Raw genomic sequence first — 21,070 nt, 5'->3', positions numbered from 1 at the left:
GTTGTGATTTGTGTGTGATAGTCTGATGACTGACAGCCTTGGGGGACATGTCTGTGCTGTGTGTGTTTATGTGTCGACGTCGCCATGGCAGCCAGAGGCGTTGGTGAGGTCCTGGGAAAGCCTGACCTCGCTGCCGCCTGCTGGTAAACCAACCCCAAAATATCGCTTGTGATTGAAGCTGTTAAAATTTGAATGGTCGTGATTTCGCGATTGTTTTTAAGACAGCTGCCAATCGCATTTAAGCCTAGTGTTGTAATTGGTTGCACTTCCCAGCCTGAACCAACAGAGGGCACTGACGTTCAGTTTTGCTTGTTATGAGCGCCCAATTACTAAAATCTTACGGTTTATCGTTGCGATTTACAGACTAACTTTGTAAAACGGCACGATGACACCGCCATGAAGTGTTTGTTTTGTTCAGGTTGATTATAAGGGGCTGGTCTACCAGAAAAAATTTCTGCTTCGCTCTGATAACATTGAATATAGCTTTCGTGAGTTTACCGTCATCTAGTGGACAACAGCGGTACTGCTGGTCCAGCATTGTAAATGTAACATTATGAACACGTTTGATTATTGCTGCCGTTAAGTCAAGTGCATATCAGGCACTGGAAGTGGTGACAAAGATTTTATTAACAGTCACAACTTGAAGTTTGCTTTGACTTTATTTCTATTTTTGATTAATTCATGATACTTTATTCAGCATATTGTAAATACCATGTACTATTAGCTGTAACAACCATAAAATACTTCTCTACATTGCAGGTCTTCAATGATATGCAAGTTAGTTAGTTCCAAATGTACTTTATTGGATAAGAGAGTGAGAGTTTGCTGCACTAAAACAGCTCCAGTGGAGGATGATCACGACAGTCCAAAGCGTCTCCTTGCCGCACTGTCGGGGAGGCAGCCGACGTTTCGCGATGAGGCGCCCTTCCTGTCTGTCCTCTTTGGCGGGAGAAGAATGTAAAATAAAAACAAGGCGAGTTGTGATGCTTGTGATGCCATAATTAACGTCCTGTGTAGTCCTCAGTCGTCGTCCACTGTGGGCGTGATGGTCACACCCCTCCTGATCTGTCCCCAGCCAATCAGACTGTGAGGAGAAAAGAAGGCGCCAATGAGATGACCGTGAAAGGACCATGAGATGTGCATTCATCAGAGACTCACCGCCAATGTTTCTCCACACGTCGACTTAGAGCGATCTTCTCTCCGACTTCAGTGCAGACGGGGTTGGTGAGGACGATCTTGGCCAGATCGGCTTTGACGGCGCTGACGCGGCCGCCTGTTGACAGTGACCCGATGTTCACCATCAACACTTCATTCTTGGAAAGCTTCTGGACCTGCAATGACGGCGAAAACATCTCGTCAGCATGACCCATAAGAGCGTCAGAAGGTGAAAGACTTTGCTCACCTTGGCAGCTTTCTTGTCGCCTTCAGTGCGCACGCCCAGCAGCCTCCTGAGCAGGAAGTAGGAGATCTCCAGCTCGGTGAAGATCTCTGGCAGCTCACCGACAGCGCCCAACACCTGACCCACCATTCGGTCTGCACGGCACAGCGTGGGGTCGATCTTCGTGCCCACCCCTGCAGAGAGACGCCAACTTGATCAGCCTGAATTGTTCCACAGGCAAAAAGAAACAATAAGAAACATGCGGACGTACCGATGAGGCCTCCGGGCGCAGCGTACTGAAGGTCGTTGTGTTCCGCGAAGAGGGAGACGATCTTGGAGAAGATGGGCTTGCACATCAGCTTTCCTTCGTGGTCTTTGGACACGATGCCCGGTCGCACCTCGATCTCCTGGCCCACCTGGTGATGCACGACGGCCATTGTTATGCTCACGTCGCTTCCCGCTTGGGTGAATAAGCAGGCAGCGCAGCCTCACCTTGAGCACCCCCTTGAGGATACTTCCTCCTGCCACGCCTCCTTTCAGGTCGTCAACTTCACAGCCGGGCTTGTTGACGTCAAACGACCTGATGACTGAAGAGGAAGGCCATCATTTCGCTGAGACCAAAAAGGACGAGACAAACGGCAAGGAGGCTTCTTACCGATGAGTCTGGGCTTGGAGGAGAAGTCTCGGACGGGAACCGGGATCTTTTTGACGATGTACTCGCACACCACCTCGATGTTGTACTTGAGCTGAGCAGAGATGGGAATGATGGGGGCGCCCTCTGCCACCGTGCCTGTCAATCAAGGCACATGGAATGATTGTCAGCACCTCAGCTGTCATTGCTCCAATTAAGGCCTCTTCTTCGTTAACCCGTTTAGTCTAGTCTCTTATAGTCGCCAGCTGACTAAGTTCTCCATTTCTACTCTCTCAAGTACTCCAAATCTTTCTTAAGTTAAAAAGTAAAACTTCCAATTAAAGTCTTTATGAGTTTAAGGTAAATAAACGCAAAACGCCATTTCCAGCAAATGTAAAAGAAGACTAAATGAAAAGTATGGTACCCTGCACGAAGGCCAGGATCTGCTCGTACTGTTCCTTGGCCTGGCTCTCCTTCACCAGGTCAATCTTGTTCTGCAGGATGAGGATGTGCTTCAGCTTCATGATCTCGATGGCGGCCAAATGCTCGGACGTCTGCGGCTGAGGGCATGACTCGTTCCCGGCTGCGAGAAGACGACAGACCGCCGTGAGATGGAAAGAAACACCTCATCACACGTTTCCATGCGCGGGCTGGTCCTCACCAATCAGTAGGAGGGCGGCATCCATGACGGCAGCTCCGTTCAACATGGTGGCCATCAAAATGTCGTGACCGGGACAGTCCACGAAGGACACGTGTCTGCAGGAGATCCCACAAAGGTTGTTTGGAAAACAAATCTTTTCATGCCAATTTAATGGCAGCACAGCCGTGTTTATAATACTGAAACACTGCAGGAGCGCAACAAAGCAACAGGTAGCCATTTTACAACAACAAACACTGACTGGCTTACAAACCTGACAAGTTTGAAGTTGCCTTTAGTGCCGGGAATGTCTGTGGGGAACTCATCTGGGGTGCTACTACCGCAGGATCGATAGCACTCAGGCCGGGGACAGCTGGCATCGTCCAGCATGTAGATCTAACAACATGGAGGCGGTTAGCATCTTAGCAGCGAAAGTCCACTATAAGCAGCCCGTACCTTTGCATTAGCATAACCGAGCTTGATGGTGATGTTCCTCTCCAGCTCGTTCTTGAACCTGACGGTGTGAACACCTGAGATGGCCTTGACCACCGTGGACTTCCCGTGGGCCACATGACCGATGGTGCCTGGGAGTCAAGACACCTAATTGTTAGCCACATGGAACCATCGCAGAAAACAGAGCTTTGTTTACGTCTTTACCGATGTTGATGGTGGCCTGCCGGCTGATGATCTCCGGGGACAGAGTCGTCAGGGTGGACACATCCTGAGGAACACATCACCATTTGTTCCAATGTTCATATTCATTCATAGATTCTTGCATTTAGCAATGTTACAATACGCAATTATGATAACAACACACAGATAAGATGCTGAAACAGGATATGTAACCAACCTTATATGTTATACGAAACGCGACTATATGTAAATATATCAAGTCTGAGCTTTGTTAGAAGCACATATGCTAAGAAGTGCTAGCCGGCCGTCATGTGCCGGGTGGTGGCGGAGGCTACGGATCAGCTGAGCGGAGAGGAAAAACTTTAAGTAAAGCTAACAACTAAACGACAGCCTCCGACACAAAAATACAAACGCCTCGGCACTATTAAAAGGCTACTTACGAGAGTACTGAGGTCTTGTTTGGCCAAGTGAGGCTGACCCAGCGTTGTTCCAGACTCGTCGCCCGCCATCTTGAATGAAAAGAGAAAGAAAGAGGCAGTCGGGGATAATGCCTGAAAAATTATTTAAAAATAAAGCCAGCGCTTCTATAAGTACGTGTTGTCTTTTCAAAAGTCGCTCGTATTCGTTTACAGTCGTATTTACTTATATAATAACAAATCTGTGACTTGCATTTTGTCTGACTGAACAAAAACGCTAAGGGGTCCTTTCAGTTTGGCTGATGCAACTTACAGGCGCTGTCAAAAGCTTAATAAACTGCCAACTATGATAACTTCAAAATATTAATTTGTAGACATATTTATTAACTTTGTTCCTCTGGACAGTTACATAAAACGACTAACCCTTTCCTGTCTCCACAAAATAGAGAAGAATGTTCCTGTCCTGTCAAGTCCGTCGTGTTTTGATGACGCAGCCAAGCTTCGCTTGTAATGTGATTTGTAGTCCCTCAAAGTGTGCCATGTGTTGTTGTTTTTTACAACATTTTGTAATGGCGATTACCAGCTGTATCGTAGTTAGTTCGGGCAACTGATTAGTAATGTTGTATTACGACTGTAGTAAGTCTGTTACCTTGTCATGTCAGAGTGACACCACAGCCGAGTGATACGTGATGGGTTTAATATACAATCTCCTCCAACTGCCTCCACGCCCCCACTTCCTCTCAAACAGGAAGTGACGTAAGGCTAGAAAATGGCGTCCTCAAAGCCAATGGATCGCCTTGGTTTGTTAGCCGTCTGATGTTCAGGAGAACTGATCTCTGGCAGACGGCTAACTCACACCATGGCAGTAAATCACAGCAGTCCTCTTCCCTCGTTACGGAATTGAACCCGGAACTTCATGTCCGAAGGAACGCGAGCGTCCTGGTGCAAGAGGGGCTTGTTGTGGGGATTCTCAGCGCGGAGGTGAGACGACTGAAATAGCCTCGATGCTAAAGGCTATCCTCCGGTTCAGCCCATTTGGAACCCCGCCGTTCCTGTCACAGCCACACAAATCGTGACAGCCGTTCAAACCATTCAATTGTCGCTATCTATTGTGCTAAATATTGGCATTTATTGATTAGAATCTATACTTTAACTTACTAGCAGTGTTGGCACGTAGCCTTTGTTCTGTGGCAAACATTTTTGTTTCTAGAAATGAATGATGAAGTATGTTATGACCCGCTGCTTTTTGTGTTTATTTGGCCAGTCTGATGTTACCTTACAAATTGTTGTCCTTGTTAGTCGACTTGGCAATCTCATTGCCATTGCAGACAATTCAGCTTCTGACTGTGTGTTTATGTAAAAGAAGTGCAAACTTGATCTACATTGCAAAACATTGCTTTCTGTTGTGATGTATTAGAAGCAGGTAAACAGAAAGAAAGGAAATGCGTGCAGTCCCAGGGAGGTCAGACATCAGAAGCTGCGAGTCCTCACTGGGGCTCCAAAAGGTCTGCAACACTGCAATTTGTCAGTTTTTTGCACGCTCATATGTTTGGGATGTTGATCAAAATTGACGGCACATTTGTGTAGAAATATAAATTGCACTTTATTTGTACTTCTTGCACCTTCCACCCTTGTTTACACACGTTCGTGTCATTTTGACTTTGGCGTGCAGGTGATTGCAGCTGACAAGGGATATTGCAGGCATCAGCTGGACACACGGGGGACTGTCCTCTGATTGCTGGGTTGCAACCACGTGAGCTTGAGGCAGTGCACGTCCCTTTCTGTGATCGGATCGGGGTCAAACAACAACAACTACGACCACATGCACACTCAAGACGCTGTACAATGTTTGGCAGATTGAAGCGAATAATGGTGCATGTCATTGAAATTAATTCCATTTGCTCCAATTGTGAGTGTGCATGGTGTGTTGCATGACGACATGAAATAGTTGAAAACAAGGCGATCAAAGAGCAGTAAAAGCTTCAGACATAATGAATGTATCGGATGAAAATAGTAATCCCAACACATCAATCTGCATTCTTAAAGTCATTCCACATGATTGCATTATTTAATGTGTCAATTGTTTTGTTGCTAAGGACTATTAATTTAATCATTAATTTTGTAAGAAGCGCAATTGCGACACTGTTAATTGCTTCATAGTAGCCTAAATTTGACTAAATGAGCGGTCCATATTTGCTACTAGATCCCGTGGCTCTGCCAGAACGCGACTTGATTTCTGGAAATGTTTGTTGTAAACAAACGAAGTTCTGTGTTCTCACAATTTATCCCCCATTATGATGGACTATCTTAGTACTACCAGAAATCCCAGAACGGTTTCCACATGGTCCACAGTTTGCTCTGACCTTACATGACTTCTAGCTACGAATACGCTTATTTGCCCCCCATCTTTGTGAGCCTGTGACAACAACAAACGGACGTGACGTCACGTGCAACCCAGCAATTGGCTCGGACAACCCCCTCTGACATGCCCGTGGCCAATCAGAGGTAAGCACATCCTTAGTCATCTTGATGTTTTGTGTATTTTTACCCTCTCTAACACTCCTGCTCATGTTTGTTTTCTGACTATCTTCCTCCTCCAACTGCCTGCTGCCATCAGGTGTGATATGTCGGGGGCGGATGTGGAGGTGTATCTATCCCAGGTGCATGATGGGAGTGTGTCGTCGGGCTTCCGGGCTCTCTATGAGGAGCGTCTGCTGCTGGACGTCACGCTCACGATCGATGAGCATCACTTCCAGGTTTGTGAAGCGGGTTCTCTGTTGCTTTCTCCATATTGTGGTCCTCGTGCTAATGCGTGATCCTCTTCCAGGCCCACAAGGCGCTTCTGGCCACCCAGAGCGACTACTTCCGGGTGATGTTCACGGCGGATATGAGGGAGCGGGACCAGGACAAGATCCACATGAAGGGGCTGACGGCGGCGGGGTTTGGGCACATTCTCCGCTTCATGTACTATGGCTCGCTGGAGCTCAGCATGCCCACTGTGCAGGAGATCTTACAGGTGATGCCCCTCCTCCTTCACATCTAACGTCTGTTGAGTGTGGACTCAACAGGGTGTCTTCTTGTGGTGTCAGGCGGCCATGTACGTGCAGATGACTGAGGCGGTGGAGTTCTGCTGCTCTTTCCTCTTGGCTAAGATCTGTCTGGAGAACTGTGCTGAGGTCATGCGCCTCCTGGAGGACTTTAGTGTTGGGGTGGAGGGCGTCCAAGAGCAGCTGGACAACTTCCTGCTCGACAACTTTGTTCCTCTCATGAGCCGACCCGACTTCCTGTCCTACCTCAGCCTGGAGAGACTGCAGGTATGCATCCCACTGAGGCTGTTCACTGTTGACGAGGTAGCCGCAAATTAGCTCCACATCTCTTCCTGTGTGCATCAGGCCTATCTGAACAGCGACACCCTGAGCCGATACCCAGAGATTGAGCTGTATGAGTCGGTCCAGTCATGGCTGAGACACGACCGGCGGCGGTGGAGACACACGGACACCATCGTGCAGTCCATCCGGTTCTGCCTCATGACTCCTGCCAACATCTTTGAGAAGGCAAGCCTGCTCGCCTCTTCTGGGTGGAATCAGCTTCCAGTCCGACAATGAAAAATATCGTCTGTGTTGGTGTCATGTGACCTCCTCTGTCTCCACCTAGGTGAAGACATCAGAGTTCTACCGTTATTCCAGACAGCTGCGTCAGGAAGTGGAGCAGGCCCTCAGCTACTTCCATGATGTCAACCAGCAGCCTCTGGTGGAGACGCGCTCTAACCGCATACGCTCGCTGCGCCCGCAGACAGCCGTCTTCAGGGGGATGATCGGTCACAGCATGGTCAACAGCAAGATCCTGCTGCTGCAGCGTCCCAAGGTGTTTCCATCTTTGACATTTCAGTTGGGACGGGAATGCGCGTGTCTGCTGGGTAGTAACCCGTTATGCCCCGCAGGTGTGGTGGGAGCTGGAGGGGCCTCAGGTGCCGTTGCGGCCTGACTGCCTGGCCATTGTGAACAACTTTGCCTTCTTGTTGGGAGGAGAGGAGCTTGGGCCCGATGGAGAGTTTCACGCTTCGTCCAAAGTCTACCGCTACGACCCCCGTCAGAATTCATGGCTGCGAATGGCAGACATGTCTGTTCCCAGGTCAGGCAGGTCCAAACAGTGCAGAGTTGTCACTTCCTGGTCTTCACTGGTGGTGTTTTGCAGGTCAGAGTTTGCTGTTGGTGTTATCGGAAAGTTTATCTACGCGGTAGCGGGCCGCACCCGAGACGAAACCTTCTACTCCACGGAACGCTACGACATCACCGAGGACCGCTGGGAGTTTGTGGACCCGTATCCCGTCAACAAATATGGTCACGAGGGAACAGTTCTTGGTGGGAAGCTCTACATCACAGGCGGCATCACGTCCTCGTCCACCTCCAAGCAGGTGTGTGTCTTTGACCCGGGGCGGGAAGCCGGCGGAGGTGGCGGGAGCTCGGACTCGCAGAGAACGCGCGGCGGTCGCGGCCCGCTGCTGCCCGGCTCACACGCCAGCTGCTGGGAGAACAAATCCAAAATGAACTACGCCCGCTGCTTCCACAAGATGATCTCTCACAATGGGAAGCTGTACGTGTTCGGTGGCGTGTGTGTGATCCTGCGAGCGTCCTTTGAGTCGCAGGGCTGCCCGTCAACTGAGGTTTATGACCCCGACACGGACGAGTGGACCATCCTGGCCTCCATGCCCATTGGACGCAGCGGTCACGGCGTGGCTGTGCTGGAGCGACAGATCATGGTGTTGGGCGGCTTGTGTTACAACGGCCACTACAGTGACTCCATCCTCACCTTTGACCCTGACGAGAACAAGTGGAAAGAGGATGAGTATCCCAGGATGCCTTGCAAACTGGACGGTCTGCAGGTGTGCAGCCTGCACTTCCCAGAGTATGTGCTGGAGCATGTCAGACGCTGCAGCTGAGGTCTGCTTGCCAGAGGACCTCCTTTTTATCATTTAGAAGTGTTCTCCTAACGAGAGGAGCTCTTGGCTACCATGGTGGAAGCGCAGCCTCGGCGCCGCTCAAGGCCCCCGGAGCACAGTTTGGAGTCATCAGGGTTCTAAACACTTTTAGCTTTTTTTTTTTTTTTAAGAAAAGATGAGGAAAAAAATGGTCTGATTCTGCTGGTTCCTGTTTTGGACTGTGCTCAGTTTTCTGTTCTCCACTCGTACTCAACACACTGGAAGCTCAACTTGGACTCCACAACCTCAAGTCGTCATCAGGCCGGCAGCATCCTTTATATGTCATCAATACGCCGGTAGAAACCATCAGCAGAACAACCTGACTCTCTGAATGAGGTTTGAACGAGTGCAGCTACTTTTCTACTCTCCTCACGTGCACACGCCATACTGGTAGTATTAGCAGATGTTTGGGCTTCCGCTGCGTCCCAGTGACACGCAACACATTGCACGTGCCACTCGGACGATTAGGATGTGTAAACACAAGTTCAAGTCCACTCATCGACATTCCCCGGATCCTTGTGGTTCTCCGTGTTTATTTTGATGAATGTTTTCATGGGAAGATGCGCAGTCGGTGTTTGCCCACCAGCAGTCGACCTTGTCGTGCTTTAGGGCCATCCAGCTCGGTTTGTTTATTTGTGCAAAGGGCTCAGCACATCCTGATGCAGTGTTTTTTTCTTATTTATTTCGCAAGCTATGCAGTAAGTGCGTCGGGTTATTTATTTTTAGGAGTAGATTGAAAACAAGGAGGCTTTTTTTTTTTTTGTTTTGTTTTTTTGCCCATCAGGGCTTGCACATTATGCGGTTGTTTTAGGACCCCAACCACTGGGGGGGGCACATTCAAGTGGAATTTGGACCTTTCAATTTTGATTAGCAACTTAAAGACTGAAACAAACAAAATGTTATTTAGAGCCACAAAAAGCCTAGACTGTTGCCAATATGCCTCCTCATTTATTTTTCATCTCATTTGGTCAAATCCTGAGATTTAGGAAGAAAGATGATACTGTACAGAAAAGTCATCTTAACAACTTTCACGAATAGCTTTTCACACAGGCTGTTTTGTAACCATGGTGATGTCTCAGCAACATCCTGCAGCTGTACAGGCTTCCTTTTCACCCCTCCATTGATCCGTTTTTTTCTTTAATATACAAATTCCACACAGTCTCATCTTTTAATTTATTTCATTTTAAGCTATTGGATATCTTATTTACTGTTCTTATCAGGTTCTAGAACATTTCACATTAGTCTTTGTGTATGTCCAAATCATTATCACTACTGTTACTTTCAAAACTATGCACTTTTTTTTAAACTGGTCATTTTATACATGCTTATACATGCTTTACTTGCTGTTTAAAATGGCCACAGAAGTGTCAAAATGCCTGTTGAAGAAGGTGTGTGTGGGTGTGTGTGTGTGCCATGCGCACCCTTTTGTTTCGCTGTCAAAGAAATGTGATCAAGTGTGACATGGCCGAGTCGCAGCATCCTTTAGTCTGTCAGTATAGACAAAAAGAGTAGTTTTAAAACAAAAAACAACTTCTATACACACACAGTATATACATATATATACAGTACAGTACCTTGCTACTATGACTGCAACCAAAAACAGAAGGTAGAATAAGATGAACTTGTAATCTGGGTAAATCCTCTTTGGAAACTGTTTGTAACTTCTTTCCAGAAATAAATGTTCATAATGGATGGCTTTCTGATATTTTTATGTTATGGTGTGTGTGTTTTGTTTGTTTGGACTTGGTGGTGTTGCAGTTTTCAGTTTCCTTGTGTGTTTCTCTGTTAACGCCACTTCCCTGCTCACTTCCACCTTAGTAGTGTGCCTGTAACTGCGTTGATGACAATCTGCGCATGCGCCTCAACTCCTCGACTTGCCGTAGAAAGCAAAGGTTCTCCGGACGAAAATGTCATACATAAAACTGGTACCTTAACCTTTGCCATTTATTTGTTCGTGTAAGATTTCATAGTCTGATTATATCGTGACAATTGGTCTCATTACAATTGTGGTTACAATTGTGTTACAGACACCATAATGGATGAGCTGCTGCTGCACAAGCTAAATGCTAATGTTAGCAAGAACGCTAAACCTTTCATCAGTTTAACAGGAGGACTATTTGAAAATATCCCTGAAACTTGTTAGGAAAAACGCCTCACTTCATTCATTATGATGATTTGTGGTATAATTATTGAGAGTATTTTTTTTGTTCGTGTGACTTTATCTCCTTGTATACGGTGCTGTGTAATTGCCATGTACACTATCCTCCACTAGATGTCGCTGTGCGCCGCGGCTCCGGGCCTGGTTGCGATTGCTTCCTGCGAGACTGCAAAAAAGAACACACAGCCGGCACTGCGTATTGACGAGGTGTGGGGCAATTCAATTGTTGACTTTATACCCTCTCTGCAAAAACAAAAGATAGCATGCTATCATTTTGATCGATGATGTATATTGATTGTGTGCCTTAGGCTGGGTTTATGTGATTCTTTAAAAACTATTTGTCATCAGACAAAGATGAAAGTAAAGGCAATGATTAAGAAAATGTGTTTTCCAGCTGCCGTCTTTGTACACCAGACCCCAGGAGGATTGGCGGCGTGTGGAGACAGAGGAGGCAGCGTTGCCGGGCCCTTTGGAGCAGAGCATGGCATCACTGAGGAAATGGGCACAGCCGTACGCAGACCAGTGTCAGGTGTGTTGCATTGTGCGGCCGTCTTCATTTAACATGAATTCAACAATACTATGCAGAGTTTGTATGCATTTTTATGTTGCGTGTAATTGCAAACCTGTCGTTTTGTGTTTGTAGGAAGCAGGTCGGACCACAGCAGGCAAAGCTGAGGTTGGTAACAAAAAATATTTTGTTGTCTGTCGTTGACATAATGCTGACAAACATCTGCCGCTCACTTGGTATCAGGTTCATCCTTCTTGCACAGAAGTGATGCTTCTCTTGTGTGTGTGTGTGTGTGTGTGTGTGTGTGTGAACACTTCCTTGTTCTGTTTATCATATTTTTAAATGAAACATTAACCTACTTGAATGTCATAACAGGAAGTGTACAGAATGGTGGAGCCCACCATTGACGCCATCGTCACAACAGTCACGGGTGAGAAACACCTTAAATATTCAATTTAATCAACATTTTAGAAGTTGATGTTAAACTTCTGGCGTCCTTCAGACGCCTATGAGTTCCTCAGTGCTCCTCCCCCAGACCTCTACCCCAGCGCGGCAGCAGTGGGCTTCTCAGGCTTGCTGGGTCTCTACTTGGCCAAAGGTAACGATTGAATGTGCTCCATAACATCCTTCCAGCTGAGACGTGATAAGATAAGGCCGTGTTTACAGGCTTTGTTTTGTCTGGAGGCATTTCAGGTGAATGGTTCCTTGTTGCTTGTGTCTTCTCCTCAGGGTCAAAGGTGAAGCGTGTGGCGTTTCCAGTGGGCCTCATGGCCTTGACAGCCTCCATGTTTTACCCTCAGCAGGCGGCCTCACTTTTCAAGGTGTCCACCAAGTAGCACTCCCGTCCCCCCAGAAGTTGGAGACAATATAAGCCAGGCTAAAATACCACAAGTTTAAAATCGAATTATCACAAGTAAAAATAATTGCTATAAATGTCATTTTTTTCCACGAACAATGATAGTGTTTGATGTGAGTGAGAAATCACCCATCGCTAGCATACATTACTCAGTGGTGAAGGTGAAATTCTGTGTGCTTCAGGTGAGCAGAGACTCCGCGTACTTGTGGGTTCAGCAAGGTCGCGTCGCCGTGGAGGCGCTTTGGAAAGATCCGCCTTTTGGCAAAAAGAAGGTGAGTCCTCTTGGGGGTTGGTCAGCCGTGGAAGCACTCATCCAATGTTGGGTTTTTCTTTTCTGCGGGAAGCTTGACAAGACAGAACGGCGGGACAGCGGCCACAGCAGCTGAAGCTGGAGAAGAAACGCACGTACGCGCTTTTGACCGATTATCTTCACGCTAAATGCAAGGTCTCTCGACAAAAAGCTTATTGTGTGTAGCTGACTCCTGGAGTTGGCTGTGCAAATAACATACTTGACACCTTCTTTCTATCACAATACTGATATTTCTAGTTAGGACTCTGAACAAGTTGTTCTTTTATGGCTTTGAATATTCTTTTGTGTGGTTTGGCTGTCAATGACACGCACAACCACACACACTCTGCCTGATCCTTTCTTCTCACGCATCATCTTCCTCCTTATGAGAGTCAGGCGCTCTTTACATTCTACAGCAGCACACCTCAGTGGTAAATGGTATGGATGTAAACATATACTAGACTTATTGAATAAAGAACACTATGTGATCAAAACACAAATTCGGCTTTACTGTCCTATTGTGACAACAATAGCAATGGCCATCGTTCCTTTGCTTTCTGAAAGGACAGCTGAGTTTTATAGGAAAGACCGCACAGCATGAGTTTGATTAGACACGTTTATTATAGTAATGGATAATATTTGAGTAGTGGATCGCTGGCCTCTCACTTTTTTTTTTTAAACAAGTGGAAACATTCGTCTCCCCTCATATCCTCGCCTTCACTCCTCGGTAGGTGTAGCCATCTTGACCAGGCTGCTCTTATCAAACCTGTAGAGCCTCCAGCCTTCCTCCTGCGAGAGGTCCTCGGCACCGCGCCGTTTGTAGTACTGGATGGATAGCTCGTTGTTCTCGGCCACTACGAACATCATACCGGTGCAGCGCGACTTCACCGCCAGCTGCAGGACGAGCAAGCCGAGGATAAAGCCCACACACACCACATCTGCTTGTGTGATGTCACTACTTACGTCACTGAGCCGCCGCAGGATGTCTGAGCCGATGCCGAGTCCTGTAAGACACGAGCCATTAGAAGGGGACTAGACTGGACCGAGAGTGGACTTCTTACCTCTGTACTCATCCATCACGAAGAACTCCTCCAGGTAGAGCTGCTTGCCCACCCAAGGGTCATAGGTGAAGTAGTACATGGCGAAGCCGACCACTTTAGAATCTGGAAGACAGACGGCATTCTTTAAAAAAAAACTGAAGCCTTCTAGCCATACTTAAGCCCGAAAGCTGTTTGTTCTCTACACAGAAAGGAAGTGGTGACTTCATGCAGTTGGAAGGTCAAAGCTTTGAGTTTCCATCATGTGATGTGTGTCACCGACCTTGGCTGCTGCCCCCTCCTGGGATTTCAGCAATGATGCAGTGGTAGAACGGCGTTTCACCGAATCCATCCTCAAGGAGCTCTGTGAACAATGTTCCATGCGTGAGAACAGACTCCTTTTTAACAACAAGCTTTCAACTCACCCTCTTCAGTCAGAGTCACCTGGTGCTCCATCTCCTCATGTTTAGCCAGTTCCTTAGAGCAAAACGATACTGTTACACACAGACACATATACACACACAGGCGACGGATACATTATGTTTGAATAACAGTGACAGGCAGCGGATACATTATGTTTGAATAACAGTGGACGCCAAACGACCAGATGGTGTTTACACAGGCGGCAGCTTCAGCGGAAGTGAATCACTGGGACCCGAACAAAGAATGCAGGTCGTGATGTCACGTTCAGACATCCTCGGGGGATTTTTATTATTTACTGTTGCGTCACAGTCGTTTTACTACGTCATCATCCACCTAGCCTTTCATCTACCATGTTAGGATTAGGCTCAACAACCAGTTAACCAAATTCTAACGCAACACCGGAGCGGATTAGTAGTTATGATTGACTACCTTCACCAGTCGTAATATATCCGGCACGTCCTTTGGTTCGGCCTTTCGCAATTTATACTCCATTTTCTCCTTTTACTCTTTTTTCCTTTCGCACGAAGTCCTCTGTATGTGAAGTGAAAGATTAGGAGCTTCTTCATTCGCTTCAGATTGGCTTTTCCCCCGCAGTCAGCCTCTGGTCAGGACGTGTTTTTGTCTCGACAAGGACATCCAGTTAGAGTCGCCCTGGGCCGGGTCGCTGGCGTCTGTTAGTTACGTCTTTGTTTACGTCTGTCTTTTATAGCAGAATGGTCCTGGTCTCTGATTGGTCGCCTTGTGGACGTATCGGTTTCCGATTACGCCCATTTTATCCAATCAGAAGCCAGTATGTGTCCACGTGATAGTTTTTTTTAATCAACCCTCCACAATAAGACGTGCAGGTTCCTGAAGTACCCTGTCCCGGAATGATACGTAATAAACACCAAAACAGTAGCAAAAGCTAAGATCATGTTCGAAAGTAGTCTTTTATACTTAGTTTTTATTAGACTGCCAGTCACCTTTCTTCACTCAATTCCCATACATGGAATTGTTTGAAAGACTGCCGCTGTCGGTTTCCTCTCTGAATTAAAGCTATGATATCATCTCATAAAGCACTTTATCAGTCCTTGTGTGGTTAGTATGTCATTTGTTTTTCCCTATTAGGTCTCTTATCGGCAATGTATTAAAATATGTCTGCAAAATGTAATTTGCTCATCATCTTATTGTCATTGGAGACGTTTTGTGGGGGGATTTTAATTATAAATATATTATATAATCGTCAAATAATTTATTGCTTCTCTTGAAACAATGAGTGCACCCCATCCACCTCTTTTCTATCCTCATTAGGGTCGTGGGTACGCTGGAGCCTTTAGTGCATCTCTATGGCGTTGTAACTATTACAAAACATTATTTACCATCACCGTAAACTGATTTTAAAAGATCAAATTAGAAACCTTAGTGTTTGTAGACTAACAGCATTACTATTATCGGACACCAAAGACTGGGTTCGGATTTGCATGTTGGTGTAGCCCCCTCTGCTGGGTCATATTGGTACAACAGTAAAGTGCCTGTCAATCTAAAATCAGGGTTACAGAATTATGGTTAAAACGCTACGTCAGAAACTAGGGGCGTGGCTCATCGCCAACACGGAAGTGCCCGCCTCACTGTGGGCATCGTTCTGTCGGACTGAGGAGGACTGCTGTTGTTTGGGTTCTTGTTAACTTTTTAACTTCGCGTTATCACCGCAATGTTTTCACCGAGGTTAGTCTTTACGTTTGTTGTGTTTCAACCCAAACAGACGATTAAAGATAGCTAGCTTGTAGCTTCTTGCAGGGTTGTTTTTGGCCCTGTACTTAAAGGGGTGGAAAAAATGAAACAGGGTGGAGGAGTGTGTCCACACACACTGAGGGTGTGTCTATCTGGAACGCACCTCTCTCGGGAAAACTACCGTAATGGACTCAAAAGTCTTCCATTATGAAGGGAAATGAAAAAAGTCTTGTCATTCATTCATGGTCATTTGGAATTGTCCATAATTTGAATCCACAGCTGCTCATTGACAGATGACCAGCTGCCCACAGAATCTTAAAATGGGACAAGGAAGGTACATATGGATGAAACAGGACCTCTTAAAAGTATTTGTGTATGTTTGTTTGTCTGCAGGATGTTGTTGCTGCGGTCTTGTGCATCTTTGACGACCAGGCATCTGTGTACGGGCCCAAGGAAGGGAAGGGCACCAGACATGGTTGAAGGTCAGACGCCCTATTTGGTTTTTGTATAACATGAGTGACTAAATAACCTGCATCTAGTGTTACAATGCAAACACACATAAGAGTCTTATACTGCAAAATGGAAGACCTCTTTGTGTTTCTCCACAGGAAACCCGCTCTTGCACGTGTCAAATGGTGTGTTGGTAAACACAGTAACGTCATGATAATTAGCACTTATTGCACGTTAATTCTCTGCGGCATGCCTCCTGGATGGCTGGTGGACCTTTTAGCTGCTGCATCTCCTTCCAGGTCTTGAGAAAAAAAAAGTGGTCGCGCCTGTTAACCTTTTAACTCTGTCTCCACGCCCCTTCTTGTTCGTTTTCCCTGCCGAGTCTCATTATTGACGCCTCTCTGAGGAAACAAGATGTCACTAACATAAATTCTTAGTCCAAGTATTAACTTCTCATTGATACAAATTGTGTTTTGTTTCCTTAGCGACCTGTTGACTGAGATGGTATAAACCCTTTCTTTTCCGCTGTTCCAAAACACACACACACAAACATGACTTCTGCTCTGCGTTCCAGTGCGAAACAGGCTGAGAGAAATTGTGGGAGCTTCCACCAACTGGAGGTATGGAACCATCAATGAGTTACAATGAAGATATTTGACATGTCATCGTACTCGTCTCACCACCAAAAGTGACTTTTAATGGCATTTTAACAGTATTATGTGTCCCGAGAGCCTTCTTATGAGCACCAAACTTGAGAAAAATCTATTGTCTCTCTCACCTGATTGCAGAACAGACACAACCCAGTAGGGCATACTAAAAATGTAACCAAACTGTAACCAGCATGCGATACCACCCCCTGCTGGTGTGTAGCCAGAAATACACCAAAATATTTCTTCTGCACAGTGACCACCAGCAAGCCATGGCGGAGCGCGTCAGCCTCTCCTCCATGTTGGCCAAGTCCCAAAGCGACCTTCCCGTCAAGAGCATGAAGGACAGCTTCCTGGAGGTCCACTTGCCTCTGGGCTCTGAGCCACAGCTCAGAGAGAAGTACCTGACCTTCCACAACACCGTCAGGTGCGACAGAAAACCAGCAGGAGGCACGGGCCCATGTGGCTGAACGTCTTTTCTCCTTGTCTTTGTCAGGTTTGGACGCATCCTGGAGGATTTGGACAGTTTAGCAGGTAGCTTATTCTGACAAGTCACTTTAATGATGGAGTGGAACTCTTGATGATAACTTCCTCTGCTGTTCAGTGCTCATCTCCTACTCACACACGTACAATCCAGCCCTGAAGAGGTCGCCATTGTCTATTGTCACCGCCCTGGTGGACAAAATAGGTGAGAGTCACCAACTCTGTTTCGTACTTGAGTCTCCAGTCTTGACTGATGTGTGCCTTTCAGATATGAGGCAGCAGGTCATCTATCCCGACTGCGACATCAAGTTCACCGGTCATGTGACGTGGGTGGGAAAGACCTCCATCGAAGCCAAGATGCACATGACGCAGGTAGGCCCGCCCTCGAGTCACCTTGATTGACAGGTTTTACACCACCCATGAAGAGTAGAAGCTGTTGTCGCTGCAGAGGGAGAGAACAGCTTTTGTTCATCGAGCATAAATTCAACGAGGAAATTCAAATTGTTTTGTTTTTGTTTTGTGACAGTATCGAGATGGAGCTTATTGTCCGGTGCTGGATGCGACGTTTGTCATGGTGGCTCGAGATCCAGAGAACAAAAGGTTGCATGCTGTACTTTTTAGGAGGAAAGATAGTAAAAAATGTTGACTTTGTGTACTTTTGCTTCCCGCCAGAGCGGCGTTTGTCAACCCACTGAGGCCAGAAGGTCCCGAAGAAGAGGAAATCTTCCAGCAGGGAGAAGGTAGCGGAGAAGATGCCTGGCAACGACACGTGACATGTCCCTGATATGGCCTCCTGTGTGTGTCGGTGTGTGTGTGCTCTGCAGCTAACAAGTCTCGCCGCGTGGAACTGAGCACCGCATCCCTCCTGAAGGTGGCTCCCACGGCCGAGGAGAGAAAAATAGTCCACGGCCTCTTCCTCAACACTCTGGACACCAAGTAGGAACATGCTAGTGTGGAAGCCGACCTCTTCGCTAGGTTGATCCGTTCACGGGCCATTGTCGTCTTTCAGGACGGTCAGCTTCCGCAGCCGAGTGTTGCCTCCCAGCTCGGTGTGGATGGAAGACGCGAAGCTCAAAGGGCTGGAGATCTGCCACCCTCAGGTGAAGCCAATGTCTGTCAATCACACCAATGTTTACATTTATTTACTTTATGTCTGCTTCTGATGTCTCAGGAGAGAAACATCTTCAACAGGATCTTTGGTGGCTTCCTCATGAGGAAGGCCTACGAGCTGGGCTGGGCCAACGCCTGCTCCTTTGGGTGAGAGTTTGAGCTCAATGAGTCAACACAATTACTCCAAAAACACTTTCCAACATGTGGCTCCATCTGCCGCAGGGGGTGTCGCCCCAGCCTGGTGGCCGTAGACGACATTCTCTTCCAGAGGCCCGTGGAGATCGGCTCCTTGCTGATGCTCTCGTCACAGGTCAGGAAGTAGCAACCAAACACACAAACACAATAATAGAATATTATGGAGTTTGTTGATATTGAAGAGCAAAATAAACAGGGTTAGGGGTCATTATGTTATCATATGAGAGCGTATTGACAAAATATTGATCTGGAAAGACCTTTTTTTATTTAAGGTGTCAAACAAAACTATTTTAAATTACTGCTGAATTATTTTCAAAATGTTAATATATTTTTAATGAAAATATTTTATAAAAATCTCTATAAAATCATATTAAATCAAGTTATTTTAAATTTAGTGTAAAAAATGTAAACTCATTTTAAATAAAGCTATTTTATTGTAACATATTTCAATAAAATAATACATAATTTTGAAATGGATGTAAACTTGAGCGGATCCAACAGATGTGTTACCATGACAACCACGCCTTCATTGTTGCAGGTGTGCTACACGGAGGGGAAGCACATCCAGGTCAGAGTTCACAGTGAAGTCTTCGACCCGCTCACACGGCAGCACAACACCACCAACGTCTTCCACTTCACCTTCGTGTCGGACCGCGACGTTCCCAGCATCGTCCCTCAGACGTACGGAGGTAAGCTCCTTCGTGCACCCAGCCCGCACTTGCACTGTTGGCACCGTCCTTACGGTGTATCTCGGATGTTTGTCCCGCAGAGTCCATGTTGTACCTGGACGGGAAGCGCCACTTCAACCTCACGGTGGAGCAATGACGGAGCACCTTCATACATTAGTGTCCTGTTGTTTACATCGTTTGCCTCAATGGGAACATGCTTTACATCCACGTTACTGACTTCCTTTTCTTCTCGCTGTTTGGACGTGACCGGTCAGCATCTACTTCCTCATACACGACACCTGACTGACTTTACGCACTGCTTTCATTTTTATATATATTTATATTCTACCTTGACTCTGTTACATTCTTCACTTGGCTGCTGGTGTACTTTTATATTTGCCATTAAGTTGTGTACAATGCAAATAAATGGATTCACCTCACTTTTGGTTCTTTGCAACAGCACACACGCACACGTTTATCTCAGTTACCCTGCTGGATAAAAGACATCACTTAAAAAACATTTCCTGCACACTACAGGAATCTTGAGCTGCACTGGAATGTGGAACGTTCCTGTTTTCCTGCCTGTGTGTGTGTGTGTGTGTGTGTGTGTGTGTGTGAGAGAGAGAGAGAGAACCTGAGCGAGGGAGAGACTGCAATTCACTCCTATACACCTGTTTGCTTTCAGGGAGGTTGTGACACAAACTACCTGGAGTTTTGACGGCTGGAGACGACAAAGCGATGCTGCCTTCTTCAAGGTATAGATATTTATTTTTGTACTGAAGTCAATCATACATGTGTACTGAAAAATGATAATCAACTTCAGTGAAAGGAGACGACTTATAAATGATCAAACAATTGAACAACTTTTAATTGGAGGTTTTATTAATTTAAACAGAAAGAGAAACTGTTCATTCATTTGCGGGCGTGCTGGAGCCTATCCCAGCTGTCTTCGGGCAAGAGGCGGGGTACACCCTGTACTGGTCGTCAGCCAATCGCAGGCCACACATATATACGAACAACCATTTCCCCCATACTATTTGTTAAATGTATTTCAAGTTAACATAAGAAATGTTAGGCACAAGTAACCAGTCAAGGAAAACAGAATAACTCCACAACGTGCGGTGATTTCACAATAAAACCCCTAGAGGCATGAACTGAGCTTGTGTCCCTTCTCACTTTGCTCTCTGCTCTTATTTTGAAGTGACCGGAACTTTGCGGTGTAAATCACCTCAGTGAGTGAGTGAGAGAGAGGCGGCGGCCGTCCCTTCATTGACACACAGCAGCTGCTTCTCATCTGGAAGAGGTAAGACCGGCTCTAGTTTCCGGGATGCGTGTGTTTGTTTATCAAAATGTGCGACTTTACTGAGTAAAGTTTACATCAGCGCGTGCGTGCAATAGGCCGGGAAGTGTCCACGAGGCTGCGTGCACTTGGATGCGGATGTTATTGGTTGTTATCGTTTGGTGTCAGCGTCACTGCGGTGGTCATGTGGTCACGTTAACGTGAACCAACCTGAGGGCCGCGGGCTTCTTCGTGTACGTGCATATTCTCCTGACATGACATGTAACCCCCCCCCCCCCCAAAAAAAAAATCTAAATCACAGCTACATAAAATATGATTTTGTTGCTTCCAGGCATGCTAATTGACCAAATCTGACCTGACAGAATGTGCACATTCTTCTTATACTCAGTCTTGCATTAAAACACGATATCATGCACTTGGTCGGCTTGCAGAACATGCATACTTTGAATATGCATATAATACGCATACTTTGAATATATTGGTGTATAATCCACCTTCATGTAAGCCCTCACCTCACCTCCGATTTTGGCTCAACATTTGCAAAAATGTGACTGATGTAACAT

The 21,070-nt window shown here is 46.5% G+C and overlaps 5 protein-coding genes across 9 annotated transcripts; 3 read left to right on the top strand and 2 right to left on the bottom strand.

Moving 5' to 3' along the window:
- Window positions 1-782: 782 nt before the first annotated feature.
- Window positions 783-4,413, bottom strand: LOC131108833 (eukaryotic translation initiation factor 2 subunit 3). Of its 2 annotated transcripts, none has more exons than XM_058060188.1 (13): window positions 4,345-4,413; window positions 3,720-3,788; window positions 3,304-3,367; window positions 3,103-3,230; window positions 2,921-3,042; window positions 2,671-2,765; window positions 2,434-2,592; window positions 2,034-2,168; window positions 1,871-1,965; window positions 1,650-1,794; window positions 1,403-1,572; window positions 1,159-1,331; window positions 783-1,084 (listed from the first exon to the last, which is right to left on the bottom strand). In XM_058060188.1, the coding sequence occupies exons 2-13, from the start codon at window positions 3,786-3,788 to the stop codon at window positions 1,021-1,023; spliced, it is 1,419 nt and encodes a 472-aa protein (XP_057916171.1). In that variant the 5' UTR covers window positions 4,345-4,413; the 3' UTR covers window positions 783-1,020. The 2 variants fall into 2 exon arrangements, with proteins under 2 accessions (XP_057916171.1, XP_057916172.1); XM_058060189.1 differs by lacking the exon at window positions 4,345-4,413 and adding an exon at window positions 4,119-4,190.
- A 33-nt stretch (window positions 4,414-4,446) lies between these two features.
- On the top strand, window positions 4,447-10,365 carry LOC131108831 (kelch-like protein 15). Of its 2 annotated transcripts, XM_058060186.1 has the most exons (10): window positions 4,447-4,676; window positions 5,113-5,200; window positions 5,368-6,200; window positions 6,313-6,451; window positions 6,523-6,711; window positions 6,785-7,009; window positions 7,088-7,249; window positions 7,350-7,559; window positions 7,636-7,826; window positions 7,890-10,365. In XM_058060186.1, the coding sequence occupies exons 3-10, from the start codon at window positions 6,181-6,183 to the stop codon at window positions 8,632-8,634; spliced, it is 1,881 nt and encodes a 626-aa protein (XP_057916169.1). In that variant the 5' UTR covers window positions 4,447-4,676; window positions 5,113-5,200; window positions 5,368-6,180; the 3' UTR covers window positions 8,635-10,365. The 2 variants fall into 2 exon arrangements, with proteins under 2 accessions (XP_057916169.1, XP_057916170.1); XM_058060187.1 differs by lacking the exon at window positions 5,113-5,200.
- Window positions 10,366-10,478: 113 nt separating this feature from the next.
- On the top strand, window positions 10,479-12,977 carry LOC131108835 (MICOS complex subunit MIC26-like). The gene is made up of 9 exons (XM_058060193.1): window positions 10,479-10,598; window positions 10,946-11,038; window positions 11,226-11,360; window positions 11,475-11,507; window positions 11,715-11,769; window positions 11,842-11,937; window positions 12,069-12,160; window positions 12,378-12,467; window positions 12,540-12,977. Exons 1-9 carry the CDS (start codon window positions 10,581-10,583, stop codon window positions 12,579-12,581), a joined length of 654 nt encoding a protein of 217 aa, XP_057916176.1. The 5' UTR covers window positions 10,479-10,580; the 3' UTR covers window positions 12,582-12,977.
- Window positions 12,978-13,086: 109 nt separating this feature from the next.
- LOC131108836 (diamine acetyltransferase 1-like) lies at window positions 13,087-14,645 on the bottom strand. Of its 2 annotated transcripts, XM_058060195.1 has the most exons (6): window positions 14,374-14,645; window positions 13,947-13,998; window positions 13,805-13,885; window positions 13,546-13,647; window positions 13,448-13,488; window positions 13,087-13,378 (listed from the first exon to the last, which is right to left on the bottom strand). In XM_058060195.1, the coding sequence occupies exons 1-6, from the start codon at window positions 14,434-14,436 to the stop codon at window positions 13,202-13,204; spliced, it is 516 nt and encodes a 171-aa protein (XP_057916178.1). In that variant the 5' UTR covers window positions 14,437-14,645; the 3' UTR covers window positions 13,087-13,201. The 2 variants fall into 2 exon arrangements, with proteins under 2 accessions (XP_057916178.1, XP_057916177.1); XM_058060194.1 differs by having other exon boundaries at window positions 13,087-13,488.
- Window positions 14,646-15,521: 876 nt separating this feature from the next.
- Window positions 15,522-19,647, top strand: LOC131108834 (acyl-coenzyme A thioesterase 9, mitochondrial-like). 2 transcript variants are annotated; one of them, XM_058060190.1, is made up of 16 exons: window positions 15,522-15,648; window positions 16,048-16,136; window positions 16,263-16,289; window positions 16,679-16,724; window positions 17,008-17,178; window positions 17,248-17,285; window positions 17,356-17,439; window positions 17,503-17,606; window positions 17,761-17,834; window positions 17,907-17,974; window positions 18,059-18,170; window positions 18,244-18,334; window positions 18,406-18,491; window positions 18,567-18,654; window positions 19,078-19,228; window positions 19,309-19,647. In XM_058060190.1, exons 1-16 carry the CDS (start codon window positions 15,635-15,637, stop codon window positions 19,362-19,364), a joined length of 1,299 nt encoding a protein of 432 aa, XP_057916173.1. In that variant the 5' UTR covers window positions 15,522-15,634; the 3' UTR covers window positions 19,365-19,647. The 2 variants fall into 2 exon arrangements, with proteins under 2 accessions (XP_057916173.1, XP_057916174.1); XM_058060191.1 differs by lacking the exon at window positions 16,263-16,289.
- The last annotated feature ends 1,423 nt before the right edge of the window (window positions 19,648-21,070 follow it).

The sequence above is a fragment of the Doryrhamphus excisus genome, chromosome 21, assembly GCF_030265055.1.
Source record: "Doryrhamphus excisus isolate RoL2022-K1 chromosome 21, RoL_Dexc_1.0, whole genome shotgun sequence".
Taxonomy (NCBI): domain Eukaryota; kingdom Metazoa; phylum Chordata; class Actinopteri; order Syngnathiformes; family Syngnathidae; genus Doryrhamphus; species Doryrhamphus excisus.
Note: the sequence above shows the minus strand (reverse complement) of the source record. Positions and strands in the feature narration are given on the sequence as shown.

What these genes read in the sequence shown, in the direction of transcription:
- LOC131108833 (XM_058060188.1), bottom strand. Translation starts at nt 3,788, where the DNA reads ATGGCGGGCGACGAGTCTGGAACAACGCTGGGTCAGCCTCACTTGGCC. An exon ending in TGCCGCCCTCCTACTGATTG is followed by an intron (nt 2,593 to 2,670) that starts GTGAGGACCAGC and finishes GTCTTCTCGCAG; the next exon opens with CCGGGAACGAGTCATGCCCT. An exon ending in TGCGCCCGGAGGCCTCATCG is followed by an intron (nt 1,573 to 1,649) that starts GTACGTCCGCAT and finishes GTCTCTCTGCAG; the next exon opens with GGGTGGGCACGAAGATCGAC.
- LOC131108831 (XM_058060187.1), top strand. Translation starts at nt 6,181, where the DNA reads ATGCCCGTGGCCAATCAGAG. An exon ending in TCGATGAGCATCACTTCCAG is followed by an intron (nt 6,452 to 6,522) that starts GTTTGTGAAGCG and finishes ATCCTCTTCCAG; the next exon opens with GCCCACAAGGCGCTTCTGGC. An exon ending in TGCTGCTGCAGCGTCCCAAG is followed by an intron (nt 7,560 to 7,635) that starts GTGTTTCCATCT and finishes TATGCCCCGCAG; the next exon opens with GTGTGGTGGGAGCTGGAGGG.
- LOC131108835 (XM_058060193.1), top strand. An exon ending in CGTACGCAGACCAGTGTCAG is followed by an intron (nt 11,361 to 11,474) that starts GTGTGTTGCATT and finishes TTGTGTTTGTAG; the next exon opens with GAAGCAGGTCGGACCACAGC. An exon ending in GGGTCTCTACTTGGCCAAAG is followed by an intron (nt 11,938 to 12,068) that starts GTAACGATTGAA and finishes TCTTCTCCTCAG; the next exon opens with GGTCAAAGGTGAAGCGTGTG.
- LOC131108836 (XM_058060194.1), bottom strand. Translation starts at nt 14,436, where the DNA reads ATGGAGTATAAATTGCGAAAGGCCGAACCAAAGGACGTGCCGGATATA. An exon ending in AGGAGGGGGCAGCAGCCAAG is followed by an intron (nt 13,648 to 13,804) that starts GTCGGTGACACA and finishes TCTGTCTTCCAG; the next exon opens with ATTCTAAAGTGGTCGGCTTC. An exon ending in CGTGATGGATGAGTACAGAG is followed by an intron (nt 13,489 to 13,545) that starts GTAAGAAGTCCA and finishes CGTGTCTTACAG; the next exon opens with GACTCGGCATCGGCTCAGAC.
- LOC131108834 (XM_058060190.1), top strand. An exon ending in CGAGATCCAGAGAACAAAAG is followed by an intron (nt 17,835 to 17,906) that starts GTTGCATGCTGT and finishes GCTTCCCGCCAG; the next exon opens with AGCGGCGTTTGTCAACCCAC. An exon ending in TGGAGATCTGCCACCCTCAG is followed by an intron (nt 18,335 to 18,405) that starts GTGAAGCCAATG and finishes CTGATGTCTCAG; the next exon opens with GAGAGAAACATCTTCAACAG.